At 38.1% G+C, this 13,900-nt stretch overlaps 1 protein-coding gene and 1 pseudogene across 1 annotated transcript in view; one reads left to right on the forward strand and one right to left on the reverse strand.

The window, feature by feature from the left end:
- Nucleotides 1-4,704, reverse strand: part of klhl13 (kelch-like family member 13) — a 39,658-nt gene extending 34,954 nt beyond the window's left edge. Inside the window, exons 1-2 of the mRNA XM_067607916.1 lie at nucleotides 4,540-4,704; nucleotides 2,892-2,965 (exon numbers count right to left, since the gene is read on the reverse strand). Coding sequence (XP_067464017.1) covers nucleotides 2,892-2,944 — 53 coding nt within the window. The 5' untranslated portion in view covers nucleotides 2,945-2,965; nucleotides 4,540-4,704. The remainder of the gene's footprint in view (nucleotides 1-2,891; nucleotides 2,966-4,539) is intronic.
- Nucleotides 4,705-9,280: 4,576 nt separating this feature from the next.
- On the forward strand, nucleotides 9,281-11,078 carry LOC137195004 (tubulin alpha chain-like; annotated as a pseudogene).
- The last annotated feature ends 2,822 nt before the right edge of the window (nucleotides 11,079-13,900 follow it).

A 13,900-nucleotide genomic window follows, 5' to 3' on the forward strand; every position in this document is an offset into this window, starting at 1 on the left:
TTTCTTCAAATCTCAACTACACTGCATGTAGTGAACATGTACAGTGTTTGTGGCCTTCACAAGCGTTGTGAATGGAAACCACTTCTTTTACGCTCAAGTCACTGTGGGAACAATGCGTGACTCGTTAAGTCGAGTCTGTAGGCAATAACTTTCAAATCTGCGGAGTTCGTTAACAAAGCTCCTGAGGAAGCCTGATTCCTTTACATCGTAGCCATGACACTTTACCCGTCTTCTACCGCCGGCAGCTCCATCCACATAACAACCTTGTCTTCACACTTTCTGGCCTTGGCCATTCTCCCTCCCAGCTTATACTGTAAATGGCGGAATGACCTTGCCGCCACAGCAAGGGCGGCAGTCATTCTCTCTCTTCTTTCAAAGCCTGAAAGCTCAGCGATACACCTGTTATCCTCAGTTCCACTGCTTCACTCTCTTCCAAAAATCGCTACCCCCCTCCCATCTGGATTACAAAAAGAAAAAAGGAAGCTATTTCACACTGGCTTTTACACTTTCACCACTCTATATAGTGCACAGAAATATTTGTGACTTTGGAAAGCCACTGTAACCTAAACCTTTGTTCATGTAATGTTTGTTAATTAATAAATTATTGATGATGAAAAATTATTAATAAATGTAAAGATGTCTATTTCTAATAATGTCTGTAGTAGCTGTGCAATAATCACATCCCAAACCTTTATAGTGAATGCAGTAGACACTACTCAGTACCCAATGGAGAAATAACTGATGCTTTCCTTTTCTTTCACTATTTAAAATAGCTAACAGGTTATTCTGAGAAGTGTCTGTTATTGACAGCTTGGGTTGTGGATAGACAGCCTGCACTCTGCCTCCACCTGCATTAATTACAGTACTTCATACTAAAAATTGTGCTCATCCAAATCTGCCCATTCATTTGGTGTTGTGTCTCATCCACCTCCGCACAGTCACAACCACAGTTGTTGATTCTCCTTTTAATCATGACCAGAACTGTGGTCATGATTAAAAGGAGAATCTTTTGCCAACAGATTGGTCCACACAGACAGAAACTAACAGGCAAGCTGCTTTCTCCAGTATTTCAAAGTGCAGGTCTAATTCCAAGATGTGTCTGTACGGTATGAAGCCAACTGGTACTGTCTATGGTAAGAAATAAAAAAGATGAATTCAGTAAAAGTCTGTAAATATGTAATTTCAGCTTTATTCTACACTCATTACATTTTCCAGCAGGCTAGGCTTCAACAGGCTGGCATCTGTGTCTTCAACTACATAGCTGGATGCAAGGCATAATGTCTATCTCAATACCTCTTTGGTTGTTGTCGCTCATGCAGATCTGGACCACAACTGTATTATACAAAATGCTGCTGAACCAGGTTTTTGATTTTCAGGTTAAAAAAAACTAAGTCACTGCAGTCTACACTAGTGTCTGTTTACACTAGAAATGTATCCCACCTAACATAAGATGTTCCTAATGTGAAATACTCACACATGATAACAAAGTCCAGAAAAACTTTGCCAAATTTGTCACCCCATCTGTAATTCTCTCTCATACTGGCAGTCATAGGTTGAGTATTAGCTAAAGCTATCCAGCGGTGAGGCTACAAAAGCTCAGAACTTATACATGGCTTGATTGGGTCAAAATGAGTTGAGTTGTCTAAACACAAGCAGCTGCACAAGAATTTTACCTAAATAATACAGTACAATAAAATCAGAAACTGTCTGAATAAGTACAGAAGTGCAGAAATCTGAGCAAGCATTTGACGCCAGCTCTTGATTTCTGGTCAGTACTAACATAGTATTGTGGTTTTACACCCAGCCTAGTCCCTCCACTAGAGCACAAATTTTCAACCAACAAGCATCTTGGCTAGTAAAACAGCTAGCTGATACAACATACTAAGTACTGTCTTAACCAGACAGACGAAAGAAAGTAGATACTGAAATATGAGGATATGGACAAAACTGGCTGCTCCAGAGCAGTTAAAAAGATTATCTAAAATTTCTTAAAGTACTAAACACTTGAGCAAAAATACAGTAACAACAAATACAAAACTCCCAAAAAGGTGCACAGTGCAATGAATTTGAGATAGTTAAGATTTGGTGCTCAGACACAGACAAGCAACGAATATGACTGAGGAATTAAATTTGGTAGCCATTGTGTTATATGTTTATGCTATTCACGGACTTTGTGTTATTTGTTCATATATTGCTCTGCTGGAACTTGAAAACAAAGTACATTGTCCACATTTTTTGTTTTGCAAAGTGTTTGTTGCTATAGAGCTCCCACATTAGGTCACGTCAAGTCACATTAGGTCATTTGACTGGTAAAGACGGGGTCAGCTCAGAAGAGATTTGCTTGTTGGCCAGCAACAACACTGGACCCAGTGGAAAACACCTATTTCAGTCCTCATACACCAGGGGCTGCAACAATACTGCTTGAGTGACAGACAATCTATACAGGCACTTCAGGCATGGAAGGCTGCCACAAGTGCATTAATGTATCAGAAACACTGTGAAACCTTTCAAGTTGCGACACTCTGATGAGACGTTTGGCACGTACCTCTATAGCAGTGTTTCCCCATTCTGGTCCTTGAATACCTAAACCCTACCGCTTTTCTTTCTTACAATCTAATCAGGAATTACCTGATTAACACATCTGAATCCAAGTGGATGCTTTTTCCTAGATGGTATGACAGATATATAGCGAGACTGAAGTCCTTAACAGGCCAGGACTAATAGCAGAACTGATGACTGTGTTCTCAAGACAACTGACAGTGTTAACAGCTCCTCACTTCTAGTCAAGGTTTGTGAGCTAAAAAATGAATTGTATCCAATTAAAGTGACACATCCATACACATATTCACAGTGGCGCCTGAAATAATGGAATATGACATATTGCACATTACCTGTCATGCAATCCGATGGGCATCGTCTCCCCTCTGTGCACAGGGTGCTCCATACCCTCGCCAAAACCACACCTCTGGAACAGAAACAGGGTGTTTTCAACATTTGTAATAAGTCTTTCTTCCAAACATTAAATCTCAGCCAAGAAATAAAAAAAATAAAATAAACAAAGCTGTTATACAGAGACTAGTTTTGTTTCAAAACTTTTTAGTCAGTTTTATTATACATCAGCACCTTTTTTCTCTAAATTTTACAGTCTACACTCCATTTTGGATACATGTATTTATTGCCTTATGACGACTAGATCCTCTTTTATAAATTAATCATGCATGTAAAACAAACTTGTTATTGTACTACAGATCACACGTAACAATGCCCTCCAGTTACACAGCTTTTAAATACACATTGAAATATTTATTTGGTGCATGCAACAAAATGGAAATACCAATTATAATTTAACCTGAATAAGTTTCAAAATTGTCTCAAAGCTTCATAATGACCTTAGACTTCAGTAATTATCTAAAGTTCATCCTGAAAAGAAACCTTTTAGTGTTTGACAACACAGTTTATGACTCAAGATTTCTTCTTAACAAGCAGTGACCATGTTACAAAGAAATGTTAATATATTTACATTCATGTTAATTTTATAAGTAAAAGAAGATCCTACATAAGTTGATGTCAATGTAAATGGGCGTTTCTTGACCCTCATCCCCATCTGAAATATGCCAGCTGCATCACATCTCTAACTTGTTGCTTTACACAGAACTGGGCTAATTGAAGCTAAAAATATCTGTCGTGTGTGTTGCTTGACAGAACAATCCTCTTCGTATGTTGAAATTCAGCTCACATTATGAACAAAAAAGGCGTACAAACATCAATCTCTGTTTTTTTTTTTTTTTAAAGAGTAGCAACTGGCACACACGCCCATTTAAGTTTCACTACTAGTTACTTCTTGTCTCCAGCTGTTATAATAACACGTTAAAGTGACATGACTGTAGTGACATAAAGCTGATGGGAGTTGACAGTTTGCCTCTGCATAGCGATGTATGGTGAGACCTCAGACACGAAGTCGAGAGAGGTTACTCATATTAAAGCTATGTAAGTGTGACACATGTAGGGAGAAAACAGCGAGGTAGCTGACTCGCTTGCTAGCAGAAGCTTAAGGGTATCACCGTTTACCGTGTCAGCGTTTATTAGCCGGGATAAACAGTGTATTGTCACAAGATGCAACGCTGTCTTATCGGAGCTTTGCTCATTTTCTGGCCATGTTGTCTGAACACTGTCGTAACATCTCCAGCGGGAACAAGCTAAGGCTAACTAGCTAAGCTAACCCATTAACGTTAACATTGGCTAGCTTGAAATACAACAGGACTATCAACTCTGTGGCTACCAAGTTGGTTGCCGTTAACCACCGCCCGCTAGCTATGTTAGCTTAACTAACAGCAGCGTAAACGACCGGAGTCTTAACGTGAGTTAGTTGGGTTAGTTATTACTTAGTCTGGTTGGTTGGTTGGCTTGTCTCGACCAATAAATGACTGTGACTGACTGTCAACCTGCTATTTGTTGTGTACAATATACTATATATGATATTTCAATCATTGTATGTATCTTAAATACACTCTGTAAACTTTTAAATAACAGATTCCATACCTTCAACAACGAGATAACGTTAACTAGCGTCCTTGTTTTCCTTCCCAAGCCCTCAAATCCACTTATCCCCCTGGATCCTCCTTCTTTGTTTTATCCAATACACTTGTCGCTTAGTGGGAGAGCTGGAGCATCCAAACTTTTCATTGGTGGAAGAGTATGGCAATCTTTTCTCATTGGCTCAAAACTTCCGTTACTAAATAAAGTGGTTCTAAAGAGGAGTGCTCCCATGGAGCATTTGTAGCCCGTAACAAATGTCTGTATTGCTTAACCATTAATTATAGAGAGTAAGAGTGCTGGACAAGAATGAACTGAACTTACAGGGAACGAAACTCGTTTTAAAATCACTGCAACAAGGACGGACACAGCGTTTTTGGTACAACCCTAGTGTTATGCATGTGGTAATTCTCACAATAGCAGGTGCACTCAGTTTTTGGGTGAAATATTTGGGTGATTAGATGAGGTAATTGGAGGCTATACTTGTTCAAACATGAAGATGCAGTGGGTGTGACCTCTGGCTACACTGCACAGCTGTAAGCAAGGAAATTTGTTATATCTCTTTTTGCATAATACCGGTAACGCTCTTTCCTTTCTTCTTGCTATTAACAGAGCAAGAGCAGACAAATTGTTTGCACACTAAATAGTATACTATAATGAAAGAAAAAAATTTACATATATATGGATATATATGTTAAAGTTACGGTTAGTGTTAGGGTAAGTCTCCGGGAAATGAATGTAAGTCTATGTAATGTGACCTAGGTAAATGTATGTGTGTGTGCGGTGAGATGTGAGAATTAAAGTGCGAGAAAGCCGCGGCCTATATACTGCCATAAAGCTGGGGGACAGGAGACGTGTGTGTGTGTGTGTGTGTGTGTGTGTGTGTGTGTGTGTGTGTGTGTGTCTGTGTGTGTGTGTCTGTGTGTGTGTGCGCGCGCGCGCGCGTGTCTCTGTGTGTGTGAATTTTATTCAAGTCAATACGCTGTCTTGGCATGACACATAATTTTAATATTATTCACAATATTATTATACTATTATTATAGGATTTTTTTTGTTTTGTTTTGTGTCATTTTTGTTATTCGTGATGGTTTAGTAAAATTTACTATGTATTTCTCTGCATAAACAATCTATAATTATAACCTGGTCAAATTTGACCCATAACACAACAGATAATTTTTAATAGGCATTTTTAAAAAAAGAAAATGATCAAAAAGTGTTTTGTATTCAGTAGGTCATTGTAGAGGATGTAATGAAGCCTCGTTTTGAACAGAAAAACTTAAAAGTATGTTTCACACATTTGAACTTGAAAACAGGTCAAATTTGACTGAAACGAAATAGGAGGGTTAAAGGGCTACCTTTCAGATTGTCTTGTAACATATGGCAAACATTAACAAACAGTTTTGTTTTGGGTTACAGAAATAATGTTTATTATAATATTCATATATTTTATAGTGGCAAATTTTTCCATTTAAATGTTATTTAATACTGAAGAAGTTTCAAGATCCTCAGACCTTTGACGCCCATTAAATCCCAGCATATTGTTATTGTTATTAATTTATAAGTTCACTTTTTTATACATACAAGATAGATCAAGAGACAACCCTATGCATTACCAATGAGAACAACTTTAAAACCTTCCAAAGTGACTTGTTTATTGTTCATTACCAAAGCCTATCCCTCGAAAAGCAACCCTATGATGGGGAACACAAATGTTAGCACCATTCAAACATGGCTGTGGATGAAAGTTATTATTTTTCCAATCAATATTTGATCCATGCATAATAACATTAACATGCAACAACAGTCTTCTATTACAATATGACCAGAACGTGAATGTGTGCATTCATTAAAATGCACAGAGGCTCTTTCAACAATCACTCCACTGCGACCGCCACCTTTTTATCCTCTCAAATCATCAGTTAAATTGCACACTTGTTATTAATCATCTGATGCATTGATCTGGAACAAAGAGTGCTTTGATTAAATAAAGAAACAGATTTCAAATTCAATGCTCGTGTTGATGCACTGTTGGCTGTTTTAAAGGGCTTCTAGTGCCTGCCTATGTTGTGTGAATGAGTGGGACCTGCAGCTGCTAATTTATGCGCATGTTTTACCAATCCATTATCGCCTTATGAGTTTCACTGGCAGTTACGTAGGAATCCAACTGTCATACAGAAGCATATAATATATATTTCTGGTATTTCTATTCACATTTTCAGCTTTGTTGTCCTTGTTTTGATTCCATGTCTATGTGTATCTCCTGAATTTTGTTGTGAGTACATTGAGAGCCACAAGAAACCGGAGTCGAATTTGTATATTCTTGTATGTATAGAAACATACTTAGCAGATAAAGCTGATTCTGATACTGATAATTAAAGTGTATGATTTAAGATTCCCAGTGTAAGCTGTGGAATCAGTTATTTCTGTATATTTTTCCATTTTTTCTAATTGTTTTGATGATTACTGTGAGTGAGCCTCATGTTACAAGGGTATAAGTCACGGGAAGAAGCAGAGGCTTGTACTGATAGAGGAGTGGCTGAATATTGTTACCGGGTTTTTCTAAATTCTCAAATATCTATATCAGTATCTGCCTCAAAAACTCAAAAACCCATTATGAGTCAAGCTCTCGACCAGGGCTGCAACTAAAGATTATTAGTTTTTATCGTTTCAATATGCAAGCACACAGTCCACCCCATCTACACATAAATGTAAATTACTGTCCCTTTCTTAATCTGTTATGTTTGTGTTTGTGTATGTGTTTATGTTTATGTTTACTGTTTAATGTTCATGTTTATTGCTTTTTCTGTTGACATCTGGATCAAATTGAATTCCTTGTACTTGCTTCTTAGCGAATAAATCTGATTTCTGATTCTGAACAGTCCACAACCCAAAGATATTCAGTTTACTGTTTACTAAAGAAACCAAAAAATATTCACATTTGAGAAGCTGAAATCAGATAATTTGGACATTTTTTCTTTAAAAAACTGATTTAAAAACAATGAATCGATTATCAAAATAGTTTTCAACTATTTCAATAGTTGACAACTAATCAATTAATCAGCTAATCATTGCAACTCTACTCTAGACTACACTGATTTTAGTGATTAGCTTTGCATCCTTCTGTCAGATGTTGACAAATAAATCAACTGTGTTGTCAGCACCAGCTTTTCCAATCTTTTTTCCATTGTTGGCCCTCAACTATGGAACAGTTTGCCTCTCGTTATTACTCTACCTCAATTAATATTTTTTAATACCTGTCTTAAGACCCATCTCTTTTCCTCAGCCTTTTAATTGTCATCAATATTACTTATTTGGTCCTCTGTGTAATGCTGTTGTTGTCTTTAGGATTTCAATCCCATTTTTATTTTATTCTACACTTTTATTAATTTTCTCATTGATCCTCATAACTATGTCTGTGTTTTCCTGTGTATATTTCTGAAGATTGTTGTGTTGTTATTCTGTGTAAGTACACTGAGAGCCACTAAACTGTGGTCAAATTCCTTGTATGCGTAAACATACATGGCTAATAAAAATGATTCTGATTCATTTGATTGTATTTCTCAGTCTCTTTAAAGCACTTTGGTCAACTTTTGTTGTTTTTAAATGTGCTCTATGAATAAATTGACTTTACTTTGAGAAATACTGTAGCTAGTGTAATAATAATAAAAATAACCTTTATTTATTCAACACCTTTCAAAACAGTCTTACAAAGTGCTTCACAAATAGTCCAAAATAATACAACCCCCAGCCCCCAGGACAGAATAAACACAAACAACAACAACAAAAAAACAGTCAAACATCATCAACAGTAAAAGATGATCAATTTAATGCAGAAAAGCAAGTTTATAAAAAATTGTATTTAATAGCAATTTAAAGGTCAAGAGTTCTCATTGATCAGAGACTGTTTTCGTTTAATCAATAGGAAAAGAGCTTATGTGACTGTCAACCAATTCGATTCATCAGCGCCTTTCCCTGCAAACCTGGCATAAAAACGATTAAAGCGATCAGGAGGCAGCAACTACATCCTCAACCAGCCTTAATAGTATATTTTCATTATCTTCACACTTAGGAAACATGGTATGAATTTTAAGATGTCTCATGAATTGATTAATCAGGTTTAAAGTTTTGACAATATGCTGTAGTGCATATCAATGCTAGTTTTCAATTTATTGAATTGGAATTGAACAGTTAGGTTAGCATTAACTGTCAAAATTTTACCTTCAATACCTTCAACTGTTTCATGGGGCAATAAATCAAGTTTCATATCGCATTTAATGATAAATTAGTAAATTAAGCGTAGCTTGATTGGGTTTCTTGCATTTTATGTGTTCATAATTAATGGAAAGACCCAGCATAATTAGAGTTTTAGCCAGTGGCCAGTTTTGAGATGCTGTCTATAGCCGTTGAAAGCATGGTGGACCTCGAAAATCCTCAACTGCTCTCATCAGATGGCGGGAGTGACGTAAGTAACGTTTCTTGTGTTGTCACTTCTTAGTTTAAAATAATTGGAGGTAACTAACTACTTTTGTATACTGTAGAATATGGTTATAAAGATGGCTCAATTATATTAATAAAATAGATAAATAAATATATAAATGATTGATAATTAAATAATTAAGTGATGACATAATAAGAAATTGAATTAATTAATATCAAATGAAAAATATAAATATCTTTCCCTGAACTGAATGAAATATATGGCCAAATAAACGCCTACTGGGAGCTTTACTGCTTTGAACATGGGATCCAGCCTGATGGGCAGATGCACAGTGACAAAACCATTGGAGAGAGGAGATGATTCCTTTAACAACGTCTTCAGTGAGACTGGAGCTGGAAGGCATGTCCCCTGAGCTGTTTTTGTGGACCTGGAGCCCATAGATACTATAGTTACTGCTTGATTTTGGTTAGTCAAACCCTTGAATAATATCTGATCGAACCTGTATCATCAGATGAGGTGCGAACTTGGACCTACTGCCAGCTCTTCCACCCTGAGCAGTTGATCACCGGCAAGGAGGATGCAGCTAACTACACCCGAGGAAACTACACCATTGGCATCATTGATCATTGACCTGGTGCTGGACGGGATCCACAAACTAGTGGGTAAATTCAGAGCAAAAGGAGTTTCTTCCCAATGAGACTGAGAACTTGGGGCAACCATTAATTCCAAATAACTGATGTATCAAGAAAGTGACAACAGTACATAGTGTATATGCTTTGTATCGTCTCAGACTCACATTATGCAGTTTACCTTTGCGCCACCAGATGGCACATTATCCATGACTACTAATAAAACCTCTAACCATTTTAAGTCAGATCCTATTGGTGTAAAGAGTCAGTTTATTTTCTCAGTTCTAGTGATATCAAACCATGCAGATAGTTTTGGTTTAAGTTGTCCAGATTTTTAGATGTGATATCCCAGACATCTCTTTGCAGAAACTGTGTTCCTGTTAGGGCTGGATTATGCTAGAAAAGAACTGGTTCATGCGATGTGCTGTCCGACCATGTTGTAAATAAAATGTGTTCATAGTTGTTCTGAACTGCCACACTTGAAGGTTGATTTAAAACCCAGCCATCATGGAGAAGGGGGAAACTCAGTGTTGCTAAATGTAGGGTTAACAGCGCACATTTTCAGACAGTCTCTCCTAGAAGACATTCTTAGTGTTTTACACTGTGGACACTGACAGAAATAGCTGTGTAAAGAACAAAAAAAGAGAGCTTGAGAGAGATGTTCAAACCATGCTTACTTCATCATAAATCAATTGGTCCCCACCCTACTTCCTTTTGTAGGTTTCAATCATCTAAATTACATTACTATGTTTCTCATATTTGATAAATGTCTGTTCCTCTGTCCTCAGGCTAACCAGTGCACTGGCCTTCAGGGTTTCCTGTTCTTCCACAGCTTCAGAGGTGGTACCAGCTCTGGTTTTACCTCCCTGCTGATGTGTGCCTTCATGCTGTCGTAGGAGCCTGGATATTAAGTGTCCTACCTACACCAACCTGAACAGGTTGATGAGTCAGATTGTGTCCTCCATCACTGCTTCTCTTTGTTTCGATGGTGCCCTTAGCGTTGATCTTGCGGAGTTCCAGACCAACCTGGTGCCATATCCCCATATCCACTTCCCTCTGGTGAGAAGGCTTACCATGAGCAATTAACAGTGACAGAAATTACAAACGCCTACTTTTAAGACCAAGCGCAACATCCATTTTGTGGACTGGTGCCCTACTAGTTTCAAGGTTGGTATCAACTACCAGCTGCCCACTGTAGTTTCTGGTGGAGACCTGGCCACAGTCCAGAGGGCTGTATGCATGCTGAGCAACACCACTGCTATTGCAGAGTCCTGGGCTCGACTTGACCACAAGTTTGACCTGATGTACGCCAAGTGTTCCTTTGTTCACTGGTATGTAGGGAGGGTATAAAGGAGGGAGAGTCTAATGAGGCCAGAGAGGACATGCAGCTCTGGAGAAGGATTATGAGGAGGTTGGACTTTACTCTGTTGAGGGTGAGGGAGAGGAGGAGGGTGAGGAGGTTTAAAAAGCAATAACAGCACTGCTTAAACAGAAATCAATTGATTTCAGTATGTTCCTAAATACATTCAAATTAAATGTATTAAAATATCTGTTTGGCTGTAGGTTATGATATGCAAAAATCTCTCACAAAATCATTGCCTTCCTTTGCTCCTATCGAAGGGGTTGTCAGACAAGCACAGGAGGAAGCAGGGAAGGAGGATGACAGAGTGAGCAGGACAGTGAGTCACTTGTTGATATAATTCTGCATTATACAGGTACTGCTCCTCTTTGAACAGGTCTTAGGCTGACAAATCTTGGCAAAACCCGGGACAGTAATGCTATTGTTGAGAACTGGTTTCGCACTACAAAAACAGTCATCTTTACATCGAAATTACACAGAAGAGCAGGAGATTTTCTGCATCTACAGCATGAGTTTGTTGTTGACAGATTAAAGGGAATGATATTCGTGACAAAACAAGTGCCTCCAATGAAAACAAACTCTAAAGACGCACGGAAACCTGAGGGCCCAGAGACACTTCCCCTATCACAAGAGGAGACATGGAGGAAACGCAATATAACTCAAAAGAGAAAATCAAAGTACTTCAGCTCCCCTCCTCCAGCGAAAAAGTTTCAAGTACTTCTGACAGAAAAAGGAGTGAGGAGGTTTAAAAAGCAATAACAGCACTGCTTAAACAGAAATCAGTTGATTTCAGTATGTTCCTAAATACATTCAAATGAAATGTTGCAATATTAAAATATCCTTTTGGCTGAAGGTCATGACATGCAAGAATCTCTCACAAAATCATTGCCTTTCTTTGCTCCTATTGAAGGGGTTGTCAGACAAGCACAGGAGAAAGCAGGGAAGGAGGATGAAGGAGCGAGCAGGACAGTGAGTCACTTGTTGATATAATTCTGCATTATACAGATACTGCTCCTCTTTGAACAGGTCTTAGGCTGACAAATCTTGGCAAAACCCGGGACAGTAATGCTATTGTTGAGAACTGGTTTCGCACTACAAAAACAGTCATCTTAACATCGAAATTACACAGAAGAGCAGGAGATTTTCTGCAGCTACAGCATGAGTTTGTTGTTGGCAGCCTAAAGGGAATGACATTCGTGACAAAACAGGTGCCTCCAATGCAAGAAAACTCCAAAGACACATAGAAACCTGAGGGCCACTTCGCCTATCACAAGAGGAGACATGGAGACATGGAGGAAGCAAAGTATAACTCGAAAGAGAAAATCAAAGTACTTCAGCTCCCCTCCTCCAGCGAAAAACGTTCAACTACTTGTGACAGAAGTAGAAGAAGGAGTGAGGAGGTTTAAAAAGCCATAAGAGCACTGTTTAAAAAGAAATCAGTTGACTTCAGTATGTTCCTGAATATGTTCAAATGAAATGTTGTTGTATTGAAATATCTGTTTGGCTGTTTTCTAAATAAAAAGCTGTATTCTAAAGTTCCTGTGACATGTGAAGCTGTGTCTGTTCATTTTTCTGTTGGTCTTGAAGAGGGGGGTGCAAGTGTTACCACTGGCATTGAAATATAATATTTTAATCTGATAATGCCTGAAATGAAAAGCTGATATGCCTTTATATTGAGGGTCAGTTCTGCTATTTTGGTTAATTTTACCCAAGGCGTTTACAGTATGTACCATGTTTCTAAATAGTCCAGGCATTAAACAAAGTTAGACCTTATTTCTAAGATCTGTAGTGTTTATGATTTATGGTACATGATGATAGATTTTTGCCTTGTTTTAATGTAACTTGACAACACGGCAAGGAGACTTGGAGACAGGATCTCGAGGACTCTCGAATATTCTGTCCAGACACTGCCAGAAAACCCTAAAATTATGAAATCACAAATTCTTTTTGTTTCCTTCTCCTAGCTGCTAAATTAGTCTCAAATTACCAATGTCACAGTTATTTTGCTGTGGCTGTGACAAACCCCACTTTAAACTCTTAATCTCAGGACCAACATGGTGCTGCTGACACTGTTCCACCACTATACTAGTGATCATATTTCTATTTTTACGCTCAACAAACATCACCTTCATTTGAACAATGAACCAAAGACGCAGTCCAAAAATAAATGAGTAGAAATTGTTGGTAAATGAGACAGTTATTGTGCCTGCAAATGGAAAGTGGAAACTTCTAATTCGCTTAAACAATCATGAATTTGCCCAGTTCTCTTCCTTTAGCTGCCCTCTCTATGGTATACACAATCCCAGTGACAGTAATACAGTACATGTACAGTACTATGTGTTATCTATCACATTATTGAACATCTAGAGTCCATCAGCTTGTTCTGAACCTTGAGTGACTGAGTATTATGCAAAATGTGCATGTGGCCCAGGACTTTACCATGGCTTAAGTCTATACATAGTGTGAGGAGATGTTGTTCAGTGTTGTATCAGAAAAATAATGCCATCTTTGTACCACTACATGCCAGACATGATGTATTCTACAGACAAAACTTATGGAAGTAACAAATACATGTGTTTTAAATTACTATTATTTATTCACTATCTGTAAATAACGTATTTAACAAAGAAGTGAAGTGTGTTTGTTTGCAGGGTTGGTGTCAGGCAGCTGGTTTCATGCAAAATATCTACATTGAGGGTGAGGAATGGTTGCGTGTGCAGAAACACACTTATGGGATCTGGCCAGTAAAACCAGTTTAGAACAGTTTAATGGCTGTTGCTGGAGGCCAGGGGGATGGCCAACAATCTCTATAAAGACCTCTGGTTGGTCTCTACCAACTCAGCATCCTATGACACATGTCAGCCTATCCCTGGTTTTTCTCTTGACTGCCATTCTTACATAAGTCCAGTAGAGGGCAGTAAAGTGACAACATGAGCAGTG

Source organism: Thunnus thynnus, chromosome 13, assembly GCF_963924715.1.
Source record: "Thunnus thynnus chromosome 13, fThuThy2.1, whole genome shotgun sequence".
NCBI classification, from domain to species: domain Eukaryota; kingdom Metazoa; phylum Chordata; class Actinopteri; order Scombriformes; family Scombridae; genus Thunnus; species Thunnus thynnus.